The sequence below is a fragment of the Tenrec ecaudatus genome, chromosome 1, assembly GCF_050624435.1.
Source record: "Tenrec ecaudatus isolate mTenEca1 chromosome 1, mTenEca1.hap1, whole genome shotgun sequence".
NCBI classification, from domain to species: domain Eukaryota; kingdom Metazoa; phylum Chordata; class Mammalia; order Afrosoricida; family Tenrecidae; genus Tenrec; species Tenrec ecaudatus.
In genome coordinates, this window is record NC_134530.1 from 88,092,386 (window position 1) to 88,119,106 (window position 26,721).

At 40.2% G+C, this 26,721-nt stretch overlaps 1 protein-coding gene across 4 annotated transcripts in view; it reads left to right on the forward strand.

Moving 5' to 3' along the window:
- The window catches only part of NFIA (nuclear factor I A), a 422,222-nt gene that overhangs the window by 201,848 nt on the left and 193,653 nt on the right, over positions 1 to 26,721 (forward strand). For all 4 annotated transcript variants that reach the window (XM_075556962.1, XM_075556953.1, XM_075556946.1 and 1 more), the window contains exon 3: positions 9,392 to 9,457. In XM_075556962.1, coding sequence (XP_075413077.1) covers positions 9,392 to 9,457 — 66 coding nt within the window. The remainder of the gene's footprint in view (positions 1 to 9,391; positions 9,458 to 26,721) is intronic.

Genomic DNA, 26,721 nt, shown 5'->3' on the forward strand with positions numbered 1-26,721 from the left:
CCCTAATCCAGTTTGCTGAGGGGTGAGAGAATTAAATTAGATATCTAAGCACAGAAATTGAGAGCCTTTGAAAACAAAGATAAGGAGACAAGACTGTATTTTCCCGTTTCCTGGGAGCTCTGGGCTCAAGATTTTGCAGGTGTGTCATCTGATCCATGGCTTGCATCGATCAAAACTGTGCCAATGCATATTTAATTAGCAAAGGGACCCTGGATGCATTATAGCCATCATCCCTATATTGAATGGACTGTCAGACTTTCTGAACACCTCCCCACCCCCACCCTTCCCTCAACCCACTGCCCCCTCCTTTGGCTCTGCTGTGTGGGGAGCTTCTGCATTTTGTCTGAACAGCTCAAAGTTTCTTTGTTTTTAGCTGCTGATGCATACAGTGGCACTGAGGAGAATACAAACAAGTAGAGTTCTAAAGTGTTTACTTTGTCTAGGAAGACACGTTAACCCATGTTGATAATTTTTGTGAGATTTCCCAACTCTGTAGAAAAGCAACAAGACAAACAGAAAGAAAAGAAATGTGCTGTTCAACTGCTCATGCATCACTGTTGTGAGGTTTTTGGTTTTGTTTTTAAGAGTTCCGTGAGGACAGAATCAGATGACTCTAGGGTGAATACTTCAGCATAATTAAAGAGAAGCAATTTTATGTCAGGATATAATTTTTTTTTCTCTTTTAAGAGCTCCACGATTTTGCAAATGAGATAGTTAGCTGTTAGTAAGATTTTTTTTTTTTTTCAGTTCAAGCGGCATGATGAAATTCACCATTGGTCAAGAATCTATTCTTGCAATAGAGAGTCCAGGGAGTATAGAAGTGTTACTTAAGATAGAAAGGTGGACAAAAACAGTTGAGCTGAAGTATTACTTTTTTTTTTTTTCTCCCTAAGTTCCCAGGATTTGGTGTGAATCACTCTCGGTGCAGATTCCTAACCTGGCAGGAAGTTTGGAGTCGTGCCTTAGACAGGGAATGCCCTAGGATTGTGGTCACGGCTCATTTTCACACAGGTTACAAAGCCTCAGTGCCTAGACTGAGTATTGCCTGATAAGCAGATGTAATACACTAAGTCTGCTTAGAATAATAAGCAACAGACTGAACATGTGTTCACCACTCATTTAAACTCGTCAGCACAGTCTAGTTCATAGTTATCTGTTTTGAGTCTACTTTTGAGGTAGCTTCTTGCTGTTCAAGTACCAAGGCACACCCTTTTACCCCTCACCCGCTTACAATTTGCTGCAGAGACTCCTGAGAAATTCATTTGCATACATCTTGTTACAAAGACTGACTACTTCCTGGCTTAGACAAAGTGTTGTCTGATAAACAGACTTAACACACAAATGTCTGTCTGGAATAAACAACGGGGCAAACTGAGATTTACATTTCCATTATCAGAGATAATCTCTTTCTTAGTATATGGGAATTAAGAACCTTTTCTTTCACACCAGGCTAGGTTACGCCTACGCTGATGTTTTATACCAAGAATCACATCATGTGTGAGAAGTGAGTTTTAAAAAAGAAACCAAAAACTTGTTTGGATAGGAAAACTTGTATGGCACAGATTTACGGACACCGATTTGGCTTTTCCTAGTTTCAAAATCAGGTCCTCTTGTGTTATCTCATTTGATACACTGAAGAGTGTTGTTAAGCTTTTCAGGCAAAATAGCCCTCAATTCTCCTATTTTACAGATGAAGCAACTGATATCCAGAGCAAAAATTGATGTAGCTGAGGTATTTGAGACACTTCTTTCTACCACCCCATGCTCCTATCCGCAGTGGCTCATGCAGGAAAAGAAAGTTGTACTTGGGTTATCTGCTGAACTCAAGCAGCAGTACCACCCTTGATGGGATGGCACTGGGACAGTGGGTAGGGACTGTATTCTTTTCATAGTGTACTTTACAGACATGCCGGTAGGCGACAAGAATACAGGTGACTAAAGCCAAAGTATGCATGCATCATCTTCAGAGGCGCCCATGCCGTGTACTGCGTTTACTCACTGAGCGGCTAACTGCAAGGTCAGCCCTTTGGAACCACCAGCCGCTCCAAGAGAGGAAGGTGACGCTTTCTACTCTTGGGAAACCACAGGGGAATTCTACCCTGTCCTATAGGGTCACCAGAAGTCAGAATTGAATTGGTGACAGTGAGTGAGTATGGAATACTATTCACGTTACATTCTCAACCTAATGCCACCATCAACTGTGTTGTTTGTGAAAGAGGTCACTAAGAGAGGAAATTGAGCACAACTCTGACACTGGGTAATTTAGTAGGGATGAGTGTTTGTACAGACCTTTGTCAGAACAGGGGTGGGGAGTGGCCACGGAAACTCCGTGACCTTGAGTTCTAAATTAGCCCACAGGTTTCTGTCACATGTCAACGGAGCTCCTGTTACGGATAAAACAAAACTCAGATGCTTACCCAAACATTTCAGCTTTATGTCAGCAGAACCACCCAGTCAAGAAAATAAGAGAAGTTACAAATTTAGTCTTAAAGTATCACTGGTGCATATCTTCTCTAATCACCTGCTTATCGTTGGCATCATGTATTGCTCTGGTGAAAAAGCTGATGATTACTTGAAATCAGCCTCATGCGAACACTGAATACTTCAAGACTTGTTGTTACTCTCATAGTGACTGAATTTGTAATTTTTAGAGTTTAGAAGCAAACGATTCCCCTTCACTCTTCTTGTAACACAACAATATTTAAGTCATTTTCATTCCCCCCCCCCCCGCGCACGCCCAACGTGTTAAAACTCTGTATCATATCTCAACCTCCTGGTCCACGTAGAAAGGTTACACATTTATGAGTAGGTGAGTCACTCGTCCACCCAAACAGCCGGATCGTCATCCACAGTTTCCGTGAAGCAGATGGGCCTTGGATACAAGTATTGATGCCAAAAAAAGAAAAGTCAGATTCTTTCAAATTTAGTACTTCACAAAGGCAATTAAATTTTTTTTCCTGAGAGGGAGAAAATGGTAATAACCTGAATTACATAACAATCTTAAATCTGTCCTGAAAATGCAATCCTTGGGAGTGACTAAGAGGTAGCTCTGCCTAGCAGCTGGCAGCTCCCGGGGTGGTCTGGTGGAGCCCTTCCAAGTCACTGCTGCATGAACACAGCCTTCCCTCTCTGTCCGAATCAGGATTAGAGGGAACGAGGGCCAACATATGCAAAATAGCCCTGGTCCTTTTGGACCTCGGGCTTTCCCTGTGTGGCTTCTCTCCTGCTCCCATTTCCTAAAGCACTTGCTCTGCACACTTTAATTCCTATAGTCATTGTGCACACGCAATTCTAGCTCACTGGGGAAAGTTAGAGAGATCAAAATTTGGACGTTAAGTGTGATGAAAATGGATTTCTTGTATACTGAACCCCTGGAGAATTTCCATTTTCTACAGCTACAAAAACTTCCACAGTGTGAATCACCTCACAATTTATCTATTTGTAAAAATTAGGTTCGTGCATGTTAGTTTTTCATTAAGAGGGGCGTAGTTGTCTGTACCCATTGACAGGACGCCTTTGAAAGAAGGCGCGAAGAGGGTTTGATTATCCACTGTGGTTTTCACTGAGCTGATAGGGGTTTTATCCATTCTCTGGAAATGCTCATAGTGACTGCGTATTTATAGGGGTCGAGATTTAGCGATGACATTACAAATTTGTGTGTGTTTTTTGCCAGCCCATGATAGCTAATGTTATGTTTTGTTGGTGGTGTTGTGCTCATCAATGTTACCTTTAGGCTGCAAATTATATAAACCCCTGTATACCTGTGGCCTGATATTCTACTCTCAGATGAAGGTTTTTCAAACATCTCACATCTCACTCTTTAATGTTATAGTGATCCTGGAAGAAGTTAGATGATATTCCTAAATATTATAATTAAGTATAACCATAACACTTCTTCTATAACTACAGCTATGAAACTAATATGTAAAATGTAACTGTGATAGTCTTGATTTTAAAATTTACTCTATTTTGAATCATTTTATTATTATTAATAATAATATTACTCCATTTTCAGAAATACTCTTTTAATCATCTCATGTCATAACATGTTTTTAAATAATAGTAGCATCTTAAATGTGTTAATAAACATGTTTTGTGAGATGAATAAAATAGAGTAATAATGGAGTAATATTATTAGTAATGCTTTTAAAAATTAATTCAGTAATAAACACCATATGAGGTGATCCAAGCAGAGTCATTCCATACTTAACAATACTGATCAGAAATAGAATTATTATACCGGGGAAGAGTTCATTATATTCAGAGAATAATCACTGTTATTCCTTATTTTCTTTTACCCTGGAATGCATTTATTTGAAGGGGTTGTGTTCATTCTTGTCTTAGCTTTTTTTTTTTTTTTTTTAAGCACTCTAAACAACCCCAACCCTTTTGGCTAGAATTTGTACTTTATTTCTTTCACTTGACTTAGCCATTTTTGTTTCTGGATGCCTTCTGGCTTCTTCCTATCCCTTTTAATTTTGGAGCTTTGAAACTGGACACAGAATTCTAACAAAGACCCTTCAGATGTCATCTTTAGCCAAATCATTGTGCATGAAAGGAGGTTGCAACATGCTAAATCATTTTTCAGTGGAACCAGAAGGTGTGCTTTTATGGCCTGCAGCCTTCATTGGTACCCTGTTGATGGAAGAGGAATTACACTGGTTGCTTTAGGTCACCACTGTGAGTCTGTCTGCTTTCTAGTTATAGTTGTTGTCAGGATTTTGAGGTTCCAGTAGACATCATGAAATGGTGGGTTTTTAATCCTTATATTGTTTTAATGTGTGAAATATTCTGCTGTCATTCATTATTTTAGGCCACATACATTGCTAGGGGGCCTCCTATGTGTCATGTACCATCCTTGGCTCTTGTCATCCTGGGGAAACTGTTGTGGCGTATGAGCAAGTTAGGTGTGGAACTGGAGTATCTGCAATTTCAGAGCTCTGGGCAAAGCTTCCAACCCATAACCAGCACCGTGTGCCTATCTTCCCCTTGCCAGGCCCCAAGAAGGGGAACATCAAGCAGAGATCACAGACTTTTCTGTCATCCTGCCTTGTTTTATTAAAGTTTCATCTCTCTTTGAGAGTGGTCTTAGTGTATCTGTCATTCATTGGCAGTGGTTCTGTTTTAGAAAGCTGAACAGCAAGTGAAAAATTCACCTCTAAAGTAATGGGTACCAAGGTTTCCTTTTGGGAAGATGAAAATGTTTAGCACTAGATAGAGGTTATAGTTGTGCACTATTGTGAATTCACTAGACCCAACTGCATTGTTCTTTGAAATGGCCAATTTTGTGTAATGTGAACTTCATCTCCAATTTAAATAAAATACCACTGAAGAAAAATCCAATTCTTCAGTTGAGTGTGCTTCTTAAGTCCTTTAGTGAACCAGGCACTCTGTGGAAACTGTCAGAGAGCAGTGAGAGTATGAAAGGAACTCTTCTTTCACACTCAGAGTCTCACTGAAGAGAAATATTACAGTAGTTTTAACAGGAAATAATACTCATCATATCGCAAGAGGCACACATGCACGATGAGAGACAGACCGGAGAGAGGAAAGCATTTTATTTTTTGGTTTTTTGCTTTGTGATTAAAGAACTTAAAACACACACAAGGGGTGTCTATATTTTTGTCTAATCAGTTTTACAATCATGGTATGTTTTTATTATTCCTCATTTTTCTGAAAGGAGTACCCTTGGAAGTTCCATTCCACAGGGGAGCAGGGTTGAAGTTGAAGGGACTAAATGTGCACACTTAGCAAATCTAATCCAAGGTTTTTGTTCTTGCATGGCACACAGTTCGAGAAGCAGAGACTTAATACGTAGGCATTAGGATTTATTTTATTTCTTTCCCCAGTGATTATATTGATAGTGAAGCATCTTTGTCTGAACACTTCAGCAATATAGCTGTAGGCGCCATAAAATGCATAGATAGATGGCCACCAGTTCAATTAAGAGGTCTTAACCCAGCCTCCTATATGCAAACCCTGTCTACTTTAGGTTTAAATTTCTGCTCATAAATTTTTTAAAAATCGAGAAACATTGCTTTTGAAGGCTAGCTTAAAGTCAATGCTTCCTCAAACAAAAAGCAGAGCCCAGATTGGGAAAGAAAAAAAAAAAAGATAACCCTAATGTACTTCCCCACAATAGTGTTTCCAACTCCATAATTCATATACACTCTAACTAATATTCTCTTCATTGTAATATATAAGTACTCTGGCTTGCAACAAGGGAATCAGGAAAATGCGCTACCTTGCAGGACTCAAAAGAAGGTCTTCTAGAGACATGTATTTACCTGGATGTGTTCCATGGGGTCTTTGGCTATTCCAGGTAGGGGAATCAGCTGACCTGGTGTTAATTGTCCCCAGCATGTAAAACACAGAGCTATCTTGACTTCTGAAAAGTCTCTCTCAAATATCTGAAAGGGAAAAATAAATTAGTTGCTAGCCTTCGTGACAGTGTTTTAATGCACCTGCTTCAGAAAGTCATCTTTAATTTGTATTAAAAAATGAATGGAGAGAAAATAATGTGTGATGCTGGTCAAATTAGCTTCATACTTAACGGGTTGGTTAGTTGCTTGGATGGATGGTTGGTGATCAGAGAAGGTGTTCTCATTCACTCTGTGAAAGAGCAATCGGACTAGATAGTTTTGCTTCTCTGTGATACAAATAGGCAGTGGTGTTAATTGGCCCACGGAGAGTCCTGAATGATTCAAGTTTTTAGGCCTTTCACATTTTCTTCTCTATCTTAGTGTTTCCTGTTCAGGACCAGAGTGGTGTATTTCAGCACACAGTCCTCTGAAGGATGGCAGTGTCTCCAGCTTTTGAATCAAACTAGAGAAATTAAATTCTCCTTTCAGTTTGGCTAGTTGCCTCCTCCTGTGCTTGTGTGTGAGCCCTCTACAGAGCGCTGCGGCCCCTTGCAGACCAACTTGGAGTATTTCCCTGCTGTGCAGTTGCTTGCTGTTTATTTTTCCGTAGTGTGGGAGTTAAAACTCTTTGACTCTACCTGGGTTGATCTTTTGTTGCTGTTCATGTTTCCATAGCACTGTTAAATTTCTGCAAACAAGGCGGCAGTCCAAAATGTAAAAGAAAAGTAAAAAGAACAAAGAGGTCCACTCTTAGATTCCAAGGGGAAAAACAAACATGATTTTTGGAGCTCCGTTGTACTCTTTTCTTGCCTTACTATTAAAGGGTAAACGTGCAAAAATATCATTGTCTTTCTGTATCTGAACTAGGTGAGATAAAAAGTTACTTTTCCCATTTGTTCATGGAGAAACATGATTACTGAAAAGATACCAAACTGGAAGTAGAACATTGGCTAAGCTATTGTTTGGAAATTCGGGTTTGCTATTTGTTAGTATTAGTCCCATTTGAATGTTCTATTGGCAAAATTTTATGGATCGATTTTGGTACATGATCAGGAAAATTTTTAACTTGCCATAAAATAAAATTAGATCCTACTTTACTTAAAATTTAGTTATAGATGTTAATGGTCTAAAGAGCCATCTCTTCTAAAACATGACATATTAATTTGGAGAGTATTTAGCTTATGATTCCAAATGGTGGAATTCCAGTACCTTTCCTTAAGGAAAAAGGGAACGTGTGTTTTTGCTGTTTACTGTAAAATCAATATTAATTAATGGAGCTAAAATGTCAAATTTGAGACAATATAAATTTGTTTACATTCCCAAATTTTTAGTGCCGGTTTTGTACACACAAATTTTGCAGATAGTTCTGAAGAATACCTCTAAAGGTGCCTGAAATGTAATGCTTTTCTGTTTGTGTCCTCACTATGCAGTTGATCCCAAAGGAAACCAAACTCACACCCATAGTCAGACCGTGGGAAAAAGCTATCACCTTGCCAGGTGTAAATAAAAACTCACCTTTTCACATGGTGTATTATTTGTACCTTTGAATCGACCTAGACCTTTTGCTGTAACTACTAGGTTAAGACTCTGGACCCTTAAAAATAGGCATTTTCTTTTTAGTGCTTTGTTATAATTAAAATCTTCATTTGCTTAAACAAGGAACCTCCCTAAAGAAATAAAGTTTCCAGACTGAGGGGCACCAGTACTACTGCTGCTTTCTGCTAGCACTCTGGTGCAACCGAAGTCAGATTTTCAGTGTGATCACAGCTAGGCATCATGACCTTTTGATCTTGATTTGAACTTCTTGCAGACATGTGGTCAAATTTCAGACAGCTAATTCTGGCCCTGTGAAGTCAAGGGAAAGGCAGGATCCAGGCTTTCCTTCCCATGAAAACTGTTTGTATTTGTTGTTGTTTTAAAATGATGCTGTAAAGTGTTTCAAATTTCAGAGAGAACTTTATGTCCCAAAATTTTCCCCTGACACATTTTGCTTGATTTCTCTCCCCCACCTCCTAATATCATAAATGTGCTTGTTTTCAGCTCTGTGACTGCCTCTTGATCCGAGTTCATTTTAATTAAATTTTAAAGTTGAATGTCACTGTACATTACATTATCCCATTTAGAAATGAAATGAATTGATTTTTAGTTTGAATATCTGATAGGTTTTTTATAAACACACAAAAATGATAATTCTATAAAGATGTGTAAGAACCTATTTTTGCTAACAAGCCCCCTTTCAGATATCCCAAATGTATCAGTACAGAGAAAGGAAGGGAGGGAGGAAGGAAGGGGGGAAGAGAAAGAAAGGACAAAAGAAAGAAAGAAAGAAAGAAAGAAAGAAAGAAAGGGAAAGACTTACTTACAAAGTGGAGGAAACTTATAGCTTCAAAAAGACTTTCAAGTAATTTTCGGTAGAGGCATTAGAATGTTCAGACTCTCTCGTGTTTAATGCTCGCATTGTGAAGGCGGCGCAGGAGCCGGCTGTGTTTTGTTCTGTTGCACATAGTGTATTTGGGAGTCAGAACCAACGCCAGGCACCTAACAACAAGGGTTTTGAGTGGTGTACGTCTGCAAAGCCTGGTACTGGACTACAGAGTGGAATATCCACAGAATTTGTTACTATTGTTTGGGTCGCTTTTATATACCAGCTTCAAAATATGTTTTGACACTTTATTATGTTCTGAATCAAGCTTCAGATGTGTGTAATGAAGGGTGAAGTCTTTATCAGACTCCAGTTTATAAATAATGGAGAAGAACAGTTTAGAAAGGGTCTCCCCGTAAGAGAAGCGTTTCTAAAGAGTTTCTAGTGAGGAGCTGGCACTAACCAGGCACCACTGAATCGAGCCTCCTCTCTCAAGGCCCAGCTGCTGCTTCTCCCTCTTTCTCATGCCTTCTTTCATTTGGCATGGCACCCTAGGAATGTGCCCCTGCCTAGTGTATTTGCTGAGCCTTTTGAGAAAGTCTTGCTCCTCTGATCCACTCTCACTTATAGGCACTATAACCTTGGGCTGTATTTATCTGTTTTTCAGATTCAAGTCAGTCTGAAAGCCCCAGCCAGCCAAGTGACGCTGACATGAAGGACCAGCCAGAAAATGGTAAGTGTAGCGTGGGATGCTGACTCCTGCATGCAGAGTGCACACAAGTCAGCAGCCAGCCAAGAGCAGCATTTGGTGTGTGGCTTATGGGTGCCCCACAGTAGGGACAGTTTGGAAAATCTGAAATGGATTTCTTTTGGAAAACAATCTCTTCATTCTCTGGTTTACTCTAACAGCTCCCAGCCATTTTTGCTTAATCTCACTAAATCATATTAAGAGACTTACCCATGAGAGTCTTAGCTCCCAAGAAATTTGATTATGAATTCAACTCTGTGAAGTGGGATTGATGTACCAAATCATAAGGTTTCACAAACGGAGAGAGGAAACTTGGCTTTTCATTTCAGTTGAGACACTTTTAAAGTGACAAGTACCCCACCATCTTTCTCACTGGCGATTTAAGGTCATTTATTGATAAGGATTCCTGGGGCCTTATAAGAAACACGACTGTACTAATTACTCTAAGAAAGTCATTATTTTCCTTAGAAAGATTCCACCCCCCCACACACACACACTTTTTAAGTCGTCTAGAATAAAATAGTGAGGGCACATGACATCAGTTTCTCAACTGCATAAATATACACACTTCTTGCTACAAAATTCTGTGAAAATAGAATGCAGATTTAATATATGAATACAGTAGTAAGATAGTAGAATACTTGTAAAATCCCCATTGCGTTGTGTCCACTCTAGGTATAAACAAGATTGTTACAGGTTGGAATTTCAAGTTGAACAACAGCGTCAGTTTCAGCAAGAAGAGAGAAAGGAACGAGCAGTACCGATACTTTATACTAAGCTTTGTATTAGGTGCTTCTGCAGAGAGCCAACCGAAAGGGCTAAGGGAAATACTTGACCATGATGTGGTACCTGGGAGAGGACCGTGGCCTCTGGTTAAAAACTAAGGCTATGCTCTGTCAGATCTGCGTTCACATTTTACCTCTGCTTGTCTTATTTGTTGTAATTTTGTATAGACTATTTACTTTGGAGGTTGATTTATTTTTCAGCTTTAAAGTAAAGTAATACTACTACTTACCTGTTGGAGAATTTAATGAGATAATGTGCATAGCATACTTACCATAGTATCTTCCCATTATCCTTATATTTTTTAAGAAATCACATATATAAATATCTGTAAATGTTGGCTGTTGTGTAATATTACTCATTCTTGCCATCATGATCTTGCCACACATTGTTTTCTATTTTTTTTATATTCCTCCTCAATTCTTTCTCTTTTCCTATTGTTGTTCTGTGCATTATTTCGAGCTCCATCTACTGTTTTGCAATAGATAAAATTTTTGAATTTTGTCAGATGGAGGATTTGTGGTGCACCACATTAGAAGTCTTATCAAGGATTCTTCAGAATTTGTTTCACTTCCCAAGCCTGAAAACGTCTTTATTACACTTAGTGAAATACTTGATGCTAGAGACTATCTGGCTTCTTATGGTGGTATTATGGGGAATACATACACATACACACACGTATATACATACTTACATATATATTCTTTTCCAAGAATGCAGAGAGAGAGAGAGATTCCAACTGACCTCTGGAGATTATATATTGTTTTTAAATACACGTTCTAAAAGAATGGTATTTATACACTAGTTTTATTCTTATTTTTCTGTTAACCTGTAGCTGTAAGAGGTTTTGGGGTTTTGTTTTTTTCCATATAGTTATACATAATCTTCTTGAAAACATGCCCAGAGATAATAATTTTGTGTGCATTTTAAATAATCTGTGGACTGTCGGGGTATGGAGTTCCCATGTTTCGTTAGGTCTGGCCACCGCTCTAGCAGGCCTGTGATTCATCTGTCTTCATCAAATGGCCGACAAGCTGCTCCCATGCAAATATAAATTGAGAGCAGGAGAGGCCTGGCATGCCTGGCTGAAGCTGCTTGCAGAACTAATACCGTGCATTTTCGATTCCAAAAAGCAACCAGAGTGAGCTTTGGTGTGGGCTCATTTTTTAAGCCAAAGGCACAGGAGTCCTTGCCAGATTCACTTTTAGCCCTCCGTTTCTTGGTCCGGCCTGGAGGACTTTTGGTACCATTTGGAGGAAACATGCAAGTTCCAAGAGAAGAAGAAAATTTAAAATCTCGGAGAGAAAATGGTCAAGTGCTATCTTTCCAAATGCCACTTATTTAAAAGGAAAAGGAAAACTTAACTTTCTCTGATAGCCCAAATCGAAGTTGAGACTAAGGAAGGAGCATCAGCTGGTGTCTGCTTCCTCTGTCTTTTATTAATCGCAGATGAAGTTATTGAAGGAAAAGTGTTTTTTTTTAATCATTTCCCTAATAAGAAACAGTCCCTGCAAAGAACTATGTGAAGATAGCAGGATTTCTGTGCCTTAAGCCCTTGTCCACCTGCTGGCACGGTCTGCCTTGAGAATGTAGGCGCTCACGTTCTTTCATTGTCCCAGGCGATGAAGATGAGGTTCGCTATGATTGTTTGGTTGGGTTCTGTTGTTTTTTTTAAAAGAGTGAATTCTCATGTAACTATCAACCAGGCTCCAAGCACTTTTGGAATCTTGGTGGGTGAAGAAAGCCGGAACTCATTACTCCTTTTATGTACATGGGAGGGGAAAGTAAAAAAAAAAAAATCTTTTTATCCTTGAACTTAAGGAGAAAGGTAATGGGAAACGAATGGTATTTTCCTAGTAACCCATGGAGAATGACTAGACAGATGGTCATGTGCTGGCTTACCCCAAACCGTTAGCGAGGCCGTGTGACGTTGTCTAATGTGGCTGCAGCTGTTTCATTGCTGGCCAACTAGTCTTTTCCATTTTTCCCCAGTGGAATTTTTGCTTTCTTTCTTCCTACTCCCTTTTCAGAGTCAGTTCTAATGGAAGCAAATCTTTTTCCAACTAGAGCATTAGAAGGGAAATAGAAAGGCATTATGAGCAGTCGAGATTATCAGAACCCCTGAAACTCCAAATTGGTGTAATAAATCCTATCATGGTTAAAAATTCTGCCTTTAGCGTCAAAGAGACCAGTGTGGCTTTGAGCAAACTGTTGTCCCCAAATCTCCATTCTAATTCTGGTGATACTCTTGCATGTTGAGCTGAGAAAATTCACAGGAAGGACTGTAGTGCCCACCCTCCAGCCAAAGCTAATAAAATTTATAATGAACACGTATCCCCAGAGGCCGGGAGCCTGAGTAGAAGGGGATAGCACCAGAAATAAGCTACACCAGCCATTTGGAAGTTTCCCAAATAGATAACTTTTTCTCCCAGAATGTCAGAACTGGTTCTCCTAAATCTACCTATGAATCCCCCCCCCCCCCCCAAACATCACATCTACTTACTGCTTAGTTGTGCCCTCGTGTTCTGTTAATCTCCTAGGAGGTTTAGAACCAAAACCAAACCAAACTTGCTGCCATTGAGTTGTTTCCGACTCAGTGGCGACAAAGAAACTTTGTGAGGGTGACAGCAGTCAGTGTAAGATATGAAAATAACAATACAGTAGAACCCCAGACCTCGATGCTAATCCATTCTAGAAGGAGCGTTGAGATGTGATGCATTCGAGTTCCAAATCAATTTTTCCCATAAGAAATAACTGAAAGCAGATTAATCCATTCTCAACCACCAAGTTTTTACCCTAACCGTGCCTTTTTATACAAAATATTACACAGAAATTTCAAAGTGAACACGTTCAGAATTAAATAATATAATTTAAATAAGAAGCATTAACACAGTTAAAAGCATTAACAGAGTTTTTAACAACTACAGTGTGGCCCATACTTGGAGATGGATGAGGATCTAGGTCTGTGGACACGGATGTGGAAATGAGGTTTGGAGAGAGAGTCACTGTTTGGAAGGGGAATCCCCTTCCATAAAATCAACTGTAGCTGATTTTCAGATTTTCCCTTCTTTGCCTTTTTTCACTAGGACCTGGTTGGATTTCTCTAAAAATAAATTATGTCTAATGTGGTCTGGTCTTGGCGTTTCCTTAACTGTTTTCTAAAAGGGTTTACTAAATTATCATCAATAATACCGATAACACAGTTAACCAGTTCCTTATCATGATGATTCTTGTCAAAAACCAGTTTCTTAGGACCCATGTTTTTAAATCTAAAAACAGTACAAAGAGCCATAAAACTAAGAAAATTATAGCAAAATGCTTGGAACACAACTGCAAAATGTTCAAAAATGCGTACTAACAACACCAACTAATGCTGAGTGACTGAAACACAAACCGCTTTTGTTTAAAAAATCACGCACATCAGGTCAGATTCCAGTATTTTGTTCGAGATCTGACATTACGAATTGAAAACCAGTTATGTCGAGTACTGATGGGATCGAGTACCGGGGTTCTACTGTAATTTATAATTTATCAAGGGAGGAGGGGAAAAGAGGAGCTGATAGCAAGGGCTCAATAGAAAGTAAGTGTTTAGAAAATAATGACAACTTATGTACAAATATGTTTGGTACAATTGATGTATTGGTGGTTGTAAGAGTCCCCAATAAAATTATCTTTTAATTATAAAAAATGTTATCCACAGTTGCTGGTACCTTCAAAGTGGGGCTGCGTGTCCCTTCTGCATCACTACTAAGTCCGTGATTTCTGGCCTCCATATCACCTGCAAATTAAGATGGTTACATTCAGTGAGCGCTGTACTTGCTGCCACACAGCCTTTCTCTTTTGTCCATGGGTTTCTCAAGCATGGATGGCGGAATAAAGTTTTGGAAACCAATGTTTCTCCTGTCTGGAAAGAAGGGATGGCTCCCAGATGCTTTTAAATTTACCTGAGTTTTACCTAGAGACAAACCATATTGGAACCGGTACATTAAGAAGTATAATCTGAAAAATTCTTTATTAGTATGTTTTGTGTAGCATGTAACTTTGTGCATTGAACCTAGTAGGTGCCCAGTCCTTTTTTATGTAATAAATAAGATTAATAAACAGGTGAATGTGTTGTCATTATCTTCAAATACATTCTGGCTTGACTTGATTTGCCAAGAAGTTTTTAAGAAAACACAGAGAAAGTTAAAAATCTAATTTGCGTGTAGGGGAAATTGTGTACAGACACGCAGGAAGGTACTTCGAGGAGTTTGTGGAATAACTCCATTATCTTTTGATTCTGTTTTTGTACAAGTTTTTTGAAGCCCCATGATATATACACATATGACTAACAACAGTAGGACGCCTAAGCTCGAGGCTAGCCACTCAACACACAGTAAGCCGAGTTTCTTGTTTTGTTCTGCCCTGAGTAAACAGGTCTGATCCAAGAGATGCACGGCCATGCCTGCTTACCCAGCAGAATTCTCAGCTCTCTATGATCTCACTCCTTGACGTCTTTGGCATCTTGCTGAAACCCTCTCTCGGGCTTTTCGAGAGCCTCTAAAGGTTTTAGGCCTTATTTGTTAGATTTTGAGGTTTAGGACATCTGTTCAAACCACCTTTGTACATTCCCATGCTGTACTTCGATTGCTGTTAAATTACGTATGGGGCAGAATACTTGAACCACTGCCTTGCTATTGACAGGGCATGTGAACAGTCCTGCAGGACTTGCATTCTTCGGCACATGGGTTCTGTCATTAATAAAGGGAAAGCTGTGTGGTAAGTCTCCTACTTAATTCAAGGCATGTTTCCGTAGGGCCACATTGACTCTAAGTCTGCGGCAACAGTGTAGTCTAACATTGCCGCTCTGAAGGCACACTCCCCCTGGGACACCCTGTGTTCAGTGAGAGCATCCTTAACCAGAAAGGGAGATGTGGGGTACCCTTGCCAGAAAATATAAAAAGCGATGCTCTGAAACACACACATGCTCATATTCATTCTCTCTCTCATATCACCTACCTATCCTGGAAAGAGTCATCTCATCTTAAGTGGTTTCTAAAACCAGGATGTTTGTAGCAAGGAAACCAAGTTAGCTTGTGGATGCTTTCTTTCAGTTTGACTGTGTTTGTTCTTCCGCGTTGATCTGGTGGTAGCCCATATGCTGGTGGCATCCACACCGAGAAGAGGCATGGGATGGGGCCTTTGCATCAGTGGAAGGCCATTAATCATGATGCTCTGCCCCAGCATTTGAGAATTCCCAGCTCTTCGTGCCCATCTAAAAATCACCCTGGAGTATTGGTTGAGTCTCATCTTCATGTTCTCCACCTTCCTTTGCATCGTCCTCGCCTCGTACTGTTAAATTAGGTGTCTCTGCTAAGCGACATTGGATGAATGAAGAATGCACTCGTCTTCCGTGAAAATAGCCAGTATTCCTTTGTCATTTAATTAATTTTTGTGAGATTTAAACATCTTTGAAATAATTTCTGTCTCTTGGCTTCCTGTTTTGAGATTACATGTAGGATTCACTTAGTGATATTGGGGCACAAAACCCTACAAATTGCTTAAAGAAAAAAAAATTTCACTTGATAATATTGTGTTGTAGAGATTGCCGGGTTTAATGTTTTGATTTTTTTACTACCTCCCCAAATATGTAATAGAGTAATATATTACTATCATGATAAATAGTAGAAAGCAAAACAAATGGCTAATTCTCAATCTATAAGAATTATTACTCACTGCTGGATGGGTGGCTGTTTTTAGGAACTGTTTTGGTCAGTGTGTCATTTTCACTGGGCATTTAGGCATTTTGGAGGCAATGAAGCCTTATAGTTTGCATTTTACTGGGGAAGCAAGAGTGTTCTAGCACCATTGACTTGTAAATACAATTTATCAATATTTCATAATTTTCAAATGATTTTCCTTTACAATTACCTAGCAACAGTTATTCTCTGCAGCACTCTTTCCAAAGACCTCGTATGGAAAGACACAGGAGAGCGACCACCAAAATAGCAGCAATAACAGTAATGATCAATATTCTAAAATATGTAAAGGTCCCAACTGAGAGAGACATTAACTTAAATGATTTCTGGTCTCCATAGCCGCATAATGGCATTCTGACTGATGAAGTTCCAGAAATGTGATGAATCTTGGTCTCCTTTTAAGAGACTAAGAGATGTAGATTCGGATTTGATCTGAAATATCAGCCAGAGAGACCAGGTGAATTCGGCTTTCTCCAATATTGTTAGCAGATGTGACCTCTCATTGTTGGCAGAGGCTCTTCAGACAAAGGAAATTCTTGGGCCTTGCCTTATGAAGGATGAGTTATCAGGTGAGGCTGGGATCCCCACTGTTCACATCCAGTAGTGGAGAGCATGTGCTGGGCTCTGTCCACAGGATCCAATATTGTGAGGGGACTTTTTAACTGAAAAGGATGAAGGAACTTTTTGTGATTTTAAAGAGTTGGCTTTACCTCATACATTATAGGTATTTTATTGTCCTCTACATAGAAGATTGACTAGCTGAACAGAGTTTAAGTAATTGAATAGTAGCCCCAAAAGGGAATGTTTCAGACCCAAGCCTCCCAATTTCCAAATTCCGTAATGAACAGGGCGGGTGGTCTGTTCAAGCCATGGCTCACACCCCTCCTACTGCAACCCCCTGAGGATGCATGCAGGCGGCAGGAGCACACACACACACACACACACACACACACACACACACACACACACACACTCCCACCCCAGCCCCCACTGTACGACAAAACTAGAAGAAGACAAAAGGGTCTCTCTCTCTCTCTCTCTCTCTCTCTCTCTGTCTCTCTCTCTCTCTCTCTGTCTCTGTCTCTCTCTCTCTCTTTCCTTCCTTCCTTCCTTCCTTCCTTCCTTCCTTCCTTCCTTCCTTCCTTCCTTCCTTCCTTCTCTGACTATTATCTCAGGAGGGCCAACCATCAGAGTGCCTGCTGGATATAGTGCCCGTTGGACACAAAAGCCTCTATAAGTGTTTACTTTTAGCTTATGTAAACCTGCATAGATACATCTATAGTTCTCAATTTAAGAAAAAGTGCTATGCAATCAAAATCCATGTAGTATTTGATTTGGGCTTTGAAAAGAAAGAAAATGATTAGGATTGTCACAGAATCATAAATGCGGTAGAAGGTTCATCTGGTGTTTGGCTGGTGCTCTCTGCTATTGCTCTGTTTGTCCCTGAGCACTAAACCAGGGACTGGTGTGCTGGGACCCAGGATTTCTAGTGGCCACTTTCCAGGAATTTATCATGGCTACTGTCCCAATTCTCCATCAGTTAAAAATCTGCATTGAAGACAAAAAATTTAGGATCATGAACTATCAGGGAAGGTAGTGTATGAGAGTGCTTCAGGGTCACTGCACTAAAGGGTCATGGAGAAATTGAGAATCAGTTCACGGTGATGGTTGAACATGTTGAACATAATTCATATCTGTGACCTGTATGGGTAAAGATTGTTGAACCGGCAAAGACACTGTTACCTATGTGCATATCACTGTACAAAATAAATATTGTTATGAACAACAGATGAAATGGAAGAAAAGGAAATACTAAAAGGAAAGACACTAAAATATTAAAAATGGTAATAAAAAAACACACAAGTGTGAGCTCTGCTTGCTCCTAGAAATAAGGGTGTTTCTGAGTTGACATTTGTGAGTTTGCTGTTCTTAAGCTGGGATAGTATTATTTTTGGAAGGACTTATACATTTGTGGGTAATATTAGTAAACTGGATACAATATAAATAAATTATTTGAGGGTTTAGAGTTACTAATCCAGATTGATTTGTTGTCTGCTGCAAAGCAAAACAAAGCAAAAAAAAAAAAAACCAATGTGTCCACAAGAATTTTGGGCACCTTTTCTCCCTCCAGCTTCCTCATTCTTTTTCTCTTCAGGTTTTACTCCGCTCTAGGCAGCTCTGTTCCCCTGGCATTGGCTGTCATTAAGAAAATCTACAGTACAGTGGGAGGAGGGTGGGATAGTATTTACTGTAGACTACTCTGCCCCGACTCAGTTGCTAATTTCTTTACTTGGTTGATTTTAACCCAAAGGGAAGTAGGGAATTTCATATGCCTTATCTGCAGGCATCATATGGCAAATATCCAAGAAGACAAGTGTAAAGGATATTGTGGCAAGGCCCAGTAAAATAGGGAAAGCTTTCCAACAGTCTCTCCATGAAGGAAATTCAGTGTTTTCTTAGATCTCTGTAGGCATTTTGCAACCAGGGAACTTCTCAGCAAGCAGCACTTGTAAATTCAGAGATGAAGAACAAGAAGAAGCCAAATCACGGCTTCCAAATAGGTCAGATTAGCAAAGGAGAGTTGCCACTGAAAACCTGATACCGAGCGACCATCAAGGAAAAATCAGTTGTCCAAGACACCTAAGGACTCCTGCCTCAGTTTTCTCAAGTGTGTTGAGCCATTTTAAGCTGTTTTAGTCTGGGATAATGCTGCGGATTTCTAACAGATTGGTATTTGTAAAATGTGGGTGTACTGGAATGACACTGGAATGGAAGAGGCACAGTGAGCCCTTTCAGGAGCCTGTTGAAGGCGATTGGATTATGGCCAGTACTTTGGAAAACCAACACACATTCAAAAACCGCTCATCTTTGAATGGGGCACCATTGTCTCTAACCCTGCTGATGGAGACATCGGTTGCTATCCAACATGCCTATTTGCCCTTGTTTTCTAGGAGGGAGACTAAGTTTCTAGCAGGTCATTGACCCGGAATCTTTCCCGTTCTGGCTAACATTCTGGTACATCCACATTTCATAATTTCCATCAGTTCCAGTTTCACTTCATCGATCATGACTGAACGGAAAACTGGTTCTAAGCCCTTGTTTTCTCAGAAGTTATTCAAGAGATAGTTGTTAAGAATCTACTGGATATATTTGTGCGATGTGCCTTAACCACTGATGGAATATAAAGCAGTACCTGACATTCTAGTGAGGTCATGATTTAACCATTCAGGAAGTTTTAATCTTTATCTAGTACAGTATGAGAATCATTCTAGATACTGTCTCGAAGAACACAAAATCCCTGCTTCATGGAGCTTACCGTCTATACTCCTGTATAAGCCGGCTTTTTCAGCACATTTTTAATGCAATTTTTGTGGTAAAATTAGGTGCCTTGGCTGATATTTGGGTCAGCTATACTCGAGTATATACGGTACCTTTTGACCACAGGAGACAGGCAATAAGCTAATTGATGCATGTACTATGCCAAGTGGTATGAAATATTATGAAGAAAAATAACATAGATAAGGGAATAAACAGTGGACGGTATGGGTGTTATTTAACATAGAGTCCAGGAAGACTTTTCTGGACTGTTGACATTGAGCCAAGATGTGAGCTATGCAAGTGGTAGAGAATTGTATTTTAGGCAGAGGAATTGTAAATCTGAAGGCTCTGAGACATGTTGTGGGGATTGGAAAGGGGTCAGTGGTGTTAGGAGTTTTGAATGTGGAATGGGCAGTAGGAAATGAGGTTGAGGGTAGGAAGAAGCTAACTTAGATTGGATCTTGCAGGCCAAAGTAAACCAAACCCACATCAAACTGGTTACCATTGACTTGCTGACAACCCACGACAACCTCGTGAATGTTAGAGTGAACCCATGCTTCATAGTTTTCAATGGCTTCTTTTTTTTTCATTAATTCATTCCTAGGCTTTTTCCTTGAAGGGCCTATGGGTAGATTGGAACCTCCAATCTTCTCACTAGCAAAAGTGCGTTAATTTTTGTGCCACCCGGGGGCATCCAGGTCAAGGTAAGAACTTGGTAAATCCTTAGTATGGCCATGTTATACTCTCCAGAGGAGTGCACATACCAAATCCTTTTATTTTCTTGTACAGTAGCCATTTCCCAAACCCCTACACTGTGTCAGTCACTATTCTAGATACTGAGTTCAGGGGTGAGCAAATAAGGCATAGAATTTACAGTAGAGGCAGAGACAAGGGCTTAATTCATAGCATTCCTAAGGAATGAGACTTCATTCTTCCATCACAATACCTTTTAGTTCTTCCCGATATATTTTTATGCCTATGGTATAAAAAGCTAACCTGTTCGCATGGAATGCTTGACCTCAACTAGCCATTTACTTGTGCAAACTATTCATTTTTCTTTTGATGGGGATCTAAATCTATGGGGATAAAAATGAACCCTTTCAAAATGACATTAGAGTGTAAGCTCCTAGATTTAAATATGTGTACCATGTTAATTTTGCGTCTTAATAGTTACTTGATTTAGCAAAACACACACACACTCAAACACTAATTAAAAATAAGAAAATGGGCCCAGGATGCCAAGTTATGCTGGGACTTCAGGAAAACAGCATGTACAGTTTTAGTGTTGTATAATGTAAATTTAAACTAAAACGAGAAACAAGAGTGCACAGTGTCTATCTGAAGGATGTCTAGTGTGCTGTCTGGCATCAAGCCTTCATTCTTCACACGTCCTCATGGAGGTTAAATGGGTCACACCAACAGCAGCATGTGAAAGCTTTGATTGGTCTGCGATGCTTTCACTAATCAGAAAGGATCAAACCACTGGAACTTAACCCACTGAAAATGAAACATGGGAGAGATACCACAAAGTCCTAATGAATGCTTAAATTCCACCTGCCTCACGTTTTCTGGTACCCAGCACCATTGTGATCTGGGAACAGTAAGTCACTTGTGAGGCACAATCAATAGGTACAATACAGTACAGTAGTCGAGAGCCACTTAACCTATAAAAGTAAGTTTAATTAGCAGGGCATTAGTTGCGTAGGCTATTGGGACAGTATGCAAGTCACTTCTTCAAAGCAAATGAAAAGGAAGTAAGTATGTCTTGTCCTAAGATCCAGTTACTGGCAGACTCTCTAACTCATGCATATGATGAAGGTAGAAAATAAAATAATAGAGTATTAGAAGATCCCACATTCAAAGGTGGAGTAGACAAAGTTTATTTTAGATAAACTTGAAAACAGTGATGCCATGTTTTCCATGTACCGAGAAGCTAAAAGTGTATGTGTCTTTTCCTTTGCACTTAAAGACTTTTTCTAGGCCTTCCAAAACGTGTCTGAAGTATTAGACAGACAAGCTGTGGACTTTGAAGCCTCTGTCTTTAAGAAAGAGGATTGTTGATAGATTCAAGGAGGAGCTGGTGGAAACCTTTTGCACAACTGAGCGAAAGACAGTCTGGTCTTGAGCCGTCCTCACAATCGTTACACTCAAGCGAGGTAGCTTTGGAAAGTGCGGTTAACCCTGCTGAGCTTTGGGACTGGGTAATGACTGTACTGATGATTTCTGGTTATAGTCATCTTGAGAATGGCTCACGCTCATTGTGGACCTTCTGGGTTGCCATTAAGGTAGTTTGTATCTTCCAAGACTTATGTGCCCTTAAAAATTAGATATGCTAGAATTGTACTATTGAGCTGCCATCTGCGTGGTTGGCAGTTCAAAACCACCAGCAGCTCTTTGGGAGAAAGACTGGGCATTCTTCTCTTGTGAAGAGTTACTGTGTCGGAAACCCACAGGCAGGTCGCTGTGAGTCAGCAGTGTTTGTGAGAGAGAAATGTACTGGAGAAGCACCTATATGAAGTCCCCCGTATAAAGGGGAGGGAATTGGAGTAATAAGGGGATTTTTCAGACCATAATTACAGGTCTGACACTCGTGACAGGAGGGAGAAAGGAAGGAGAATTGGGTAGGACAGCCTCAAAGTTCTAAGAACAGTTCGGCTAGGTCAATGGAGGGTCTTTTGCTTTAAATCCCACGGGAATGACCTTAAAATACCTGCAAGTGCACACCCCCGGGCACGCATACACACATACACACACACACACATCACTGACAGGAAGCAGCCTCGAGGCAGAGTGGCATACCAGTAAAGGTAAGGGTGGGTTCAGATGGATGATAATGGATAGTAGGCAGTCATGCTCTAGTAGCAGGAAATCTCAGTGGCCACCACAGCCAGTCACTGTGATCAGATCTCTTACTCTTAAGCCCAGTGGAGGTGGTTACTACTAGTTTGCCCATTTTACAGATGAGGAAACCAGGACACAAAGTGTCTAACTTGCCCAAATCAACAAGGCAGAAAGAATATGCAGATAGCCTAACCACAGAATTGAGTTGTTTAGCCATTACACCGCATTGTTACAGAAAGAATAGTGTTCAAATGCTGGTTCTCTTGCCTGCTGATGGCTTTAATTTGGGTCACATTATTTAAACTTTTGGACTTCTGTGTGCTTTAAAAAAAATAAATCCCAGTTTTTCATCTTCCAAATACATGAAGAATGAGCAAAGGTATATAACTGGTGGCATCAAGAGAAAGAGAAAGGGAGGGGATATGAAACATCAACATTTCATTGTAGGAACCGTGAACGCAAAAGTAGCCTGAATATCATGTCCCGACAATCCAAGAAAAAATTTTCAGTTCGTGCTTTCTTGTTGAAAAGGTAGAGTTTCGTTGTTGCTTTATTTTGATCTCAAACAAGATCTTCCTTTTCCCTCCTCGTGTCTTTCTTTCATCTGGGTTTATCACCGCTTCCTTGCCGCATCTTCTGCGTCAGCCTGGTGCATGTTGCCCACATGCTTGGCACTTGGGGAAAGGAAGGACGTTATGTGAGTATGTGCGCCTGCATACAGTGCAGAGATCCATAGGGCACTCGATCAATTGTGGCCCGTCTTCTCTCTCATTTACTCCATTGCCTTATTGACATAGACCATGTGCAAAAGAACAGTCGAGAACAGGTCTCTTGTCTTTTTCTTCTTGTTCTGTACTTTGAAAAAAAACTATATTCTTATGGATCTTATAAACACTCTTTATCCCTATATAGTCCCTAGTATTATGAGTAAATGGTTCTTCGATGAATATTTTAAACAATAGACTAAATTTCCATTTGATTTTTCTGCCAGAGGTAGAGAGCATAAAATGAGGTTTAGTGTAATGTATTTATACCATATGCTACTAATGTTTGTTGGGTGGTGTGTTCGTCTGGGCAAATTAGAGAAACATCCACAGAAACTCATATATAAGAGAGGATTTTATATAAAGGGTAAGTGCACATCAAGAAAACATCCCAACCCAGTGCTGCCCAAGCCCACAAGTCCAGCATTAACCCATATGTCTGACACCAATCCACAAAGTCCTCCTCCATCTCCCAAAACAGACACTATGGTGCCGATTGCAGGAGGAAAGCCGAGTCAGTGAACGTGTAAGCATCTCAGCACTTGTAGGGATCTCCACATGGCTGCTCCAGCACCCAGGGCTGCATCGGGGTAGGTCCACGTGGCTTCTCCTTGGGGATGTCTCGCAGGAAGTGAGCCTTGCCAGCTGAAACAGGGAACTGGCTAAGACAGATGCACACTGGCCCGACCATCACAAAGCAAGAGACCCGGAGATCCAAGAACTAGAAAGGTGACGCTCACCAAGTCATGTATCCCTTCCGCCCTGCAATTAACCCCACATATGTTTATCAGCCAGGTTGGCACAATAAACTAACTACCTCAGGTGGCACAAAACAATTATGATTGCCAGAACACTTGAAAGTTACACACTCCAAAATACCAGGGGATATCCCCTTGCAAAAAAGAAAGAAAAGATTCCCATTTGTTTTTTGATGTGAGGGGGCTAGCACATTTGGAGTTCATTCATCAAGTCAGAATGTCAACCAAGCTTTCTATTTAGAGGTTCTGAAAAGATTGTGTAACAGTGTACAACAAAAATGGCCCAATTTGTGGCAGACACCGGGGACTGGTTTTGCCACCAAGACAATGGACCTGCTCACACATCCATCTCAATGCGCCAGTTTTTGACCAAAAACAGCATGCTTCTCTTGTCCCAGGCACTTGACTCACCTAACCTTGCTCCATGTGATTTCTTCTTGTTTCTGCAAATGAAGAGGGCCATGAAAGGACAGCGATTTGACTGTGTAGAAGAGTTGAAGATAAAAATGAGGGAGGTGCTGTCTTCCATACAGATGAGTTTGGAAAGTGTTTCCAAGAATAGAATTGCAGATTTGACAAATGTATTAAGTGTAATGGAGAGTACTTTGAAGGTGATTAAAGTTGTTCGGTTAAAAAAAAAATTCCATTTTTGGAGGGAGTACCCCCTTCTTTGTAGGAGTGTCATTTTATTGAGCACATAAAAGATTTACTTCCATCCCCCAATTTTGGGGGTGTAGTACAATAGACATTTACACCGCATTCCATTTGCTTTAGATTTCTGAATTATTTAAAAGATGTGGTTATTTCTCTATTTCAAGGGAGCAATACAAAGTTCATGAGGCTGCCTGATGGCTAGCATGTCCCATGCTCCTAGATCATGTTAATTCCACAGAGGGGTTTATGACTGCCCAAAGGGAAAGCCACTCCCTTTAATGAGCTCATACAGCTTTGAACTATAAGTAAGATGCTGAACAGTACAGAGTGTGAAAATTAGGCACCTGGCTGTCAGGAGCCTAAGACATTCCCCAAAGTAGCAGTACACAGCACACCTACTGAATGGATAAGATTGACAAGCTGATACCATGAAATGCATACAGGTAGTGCCCAACACACTCCGAAACACACACTGGACCAGTGGTGACCCCTAAAAAAGGAGCCAAAGGAAAGTCTTTAAAGAAATCATGCGTTACTTTTCCCTGGATCAAACTGCACAGGCGGAGTTTATCAAGATTTTTGCTTTTCAATCTCTGCAGATTAACTGATTATTGCTTGCTTACAGACATTCAGTCCAGTAGTTACACGCTAACTTCCTTTACTACGAGGTGATGGAGAGGTGAGTTATCATCTCTCATTTTAGAGAAATCTGGAAAAATCAAGTACTTCTGCAAATACTTCTGGCATACTTGTTGAAATTGAGTTCAAGTGAGAAAAATACCGCATGAGCTCTTCATGGTATGGAAGTCTTTACTGTACACCCGTGGTTAATGGCTTTTAACTTCTTTCTGAAGGATGACAAGGAGAGAAAAGTAGCTGCCAATAAGAACCAATGAAGACTGTGCTCAAGGGCTGTTCATCTCCCTAGCCTCATATCCTTTCCATTCATTCTTTCAACACCCAGTTATGTTCACTTCTATCTGAGTGGTTGGTATTGTTTTACATAGGGTTGCTATCTGCATTGGAACCTACTAGATGGCACCTAATAACAACAACAGCATCTGAGTTCCATCAGTAGTGAGGGTTAACATGGAAAGTAGTATGGCCTTCTGCTGGTGCTTCTCTAAGCAAACTGATTAGGAAAGCATATAATTAGCACACAAGGTCCTAACAAAGTTTAGTTGGCTAATCATATGTAATTGTGTGGAATAATGAGTTTGGGGCTCAGATCGCTTTCTGTGGAATTCCTTCTAGGTAATGATGGCCCTGGCTGAATCCCACCATGCATTAGACACTTCCAAACATTAGATCTGCAGAATCCTGTGCTTTCCTTGGGTGACCTTGCATCCCACAAGTGACATGTGACCATCACACATTGGTACCAAGCGGGGAAGGGGTGGCGGTGTTGTTGTTATTAATTAATTCTGTTGTCGACTATACAAAACGCATCGAAATAGCAGTCCCAGTCTTTGAGGATGGGACACTCCCAACGTGTGCTTTGAAGAGAACCGTATTCTAGACTACATATTCCTTGAGGGCAGAAACGATTAATGTATTCCAATAATAGTATCTGGCACACAGGAAATACGTTGGGGTGAATGAACAATTCTTGTCCTCAGGTGTTTGATATCTTTTAAGGGGAAAATAGTATATAATTATTGGTAGCCCTTCCTTCCTTTTCTGAATTATCTTTTCTCAATCATATGTATCCTTAATAATATACACGATAATCCCTGTGCTAGGACATGAGGGTATAAAGATAAATGAGACGCTAACCCATTGTTCATTAAGTACATATCCAGTGAGAATGACAGGTGTGTAAAGAAACACATGCATACAGTGTGATTGTGGTGGTTTCCTGATGGCATTCGTATTGTATTTAGTGTACATGGTGTAGAGGTAGGTGTAAGTGATACAAGCTTGAAAAAGATATCAGTAGTTCAGTTATGGTTGTTCACAAAAGAGCTTCATAGAGATTTGCTTTAATAGTAAAGTGTATAAGTAAGGTTATTGGAAAAAGGAATTAAAAGATAATGGAATTTCCCCATGAATTTTTGAAGCCCCCTCATATGCACCTTTGCCTATAAGTTACCCAAGACTCACTTGCCAGTAGTATTAATTCAAAGCCCCAGTCCACACCCTGAGGTAATCTAAAGTCTGCGCCAGGATTTCTGCGTGCACCTGGGAGTTCTTCCAGGCCAAATTCCCTTCTGGCTCTCAGTTCCTGCACCTGCTGTGTTAGTTCATTTTATAGATCTACTCCCAAGCCATACAATCCTCTCTTCCACGTCCTGTGCCCCAGATGTTGGGTCTTGTTCTGCCTCGCAGTTTCTATACTGTTCATGCCCACAGATGGTGTAAGAGAGAGACTTTGGCGAAAGTTGGGGAGAAAG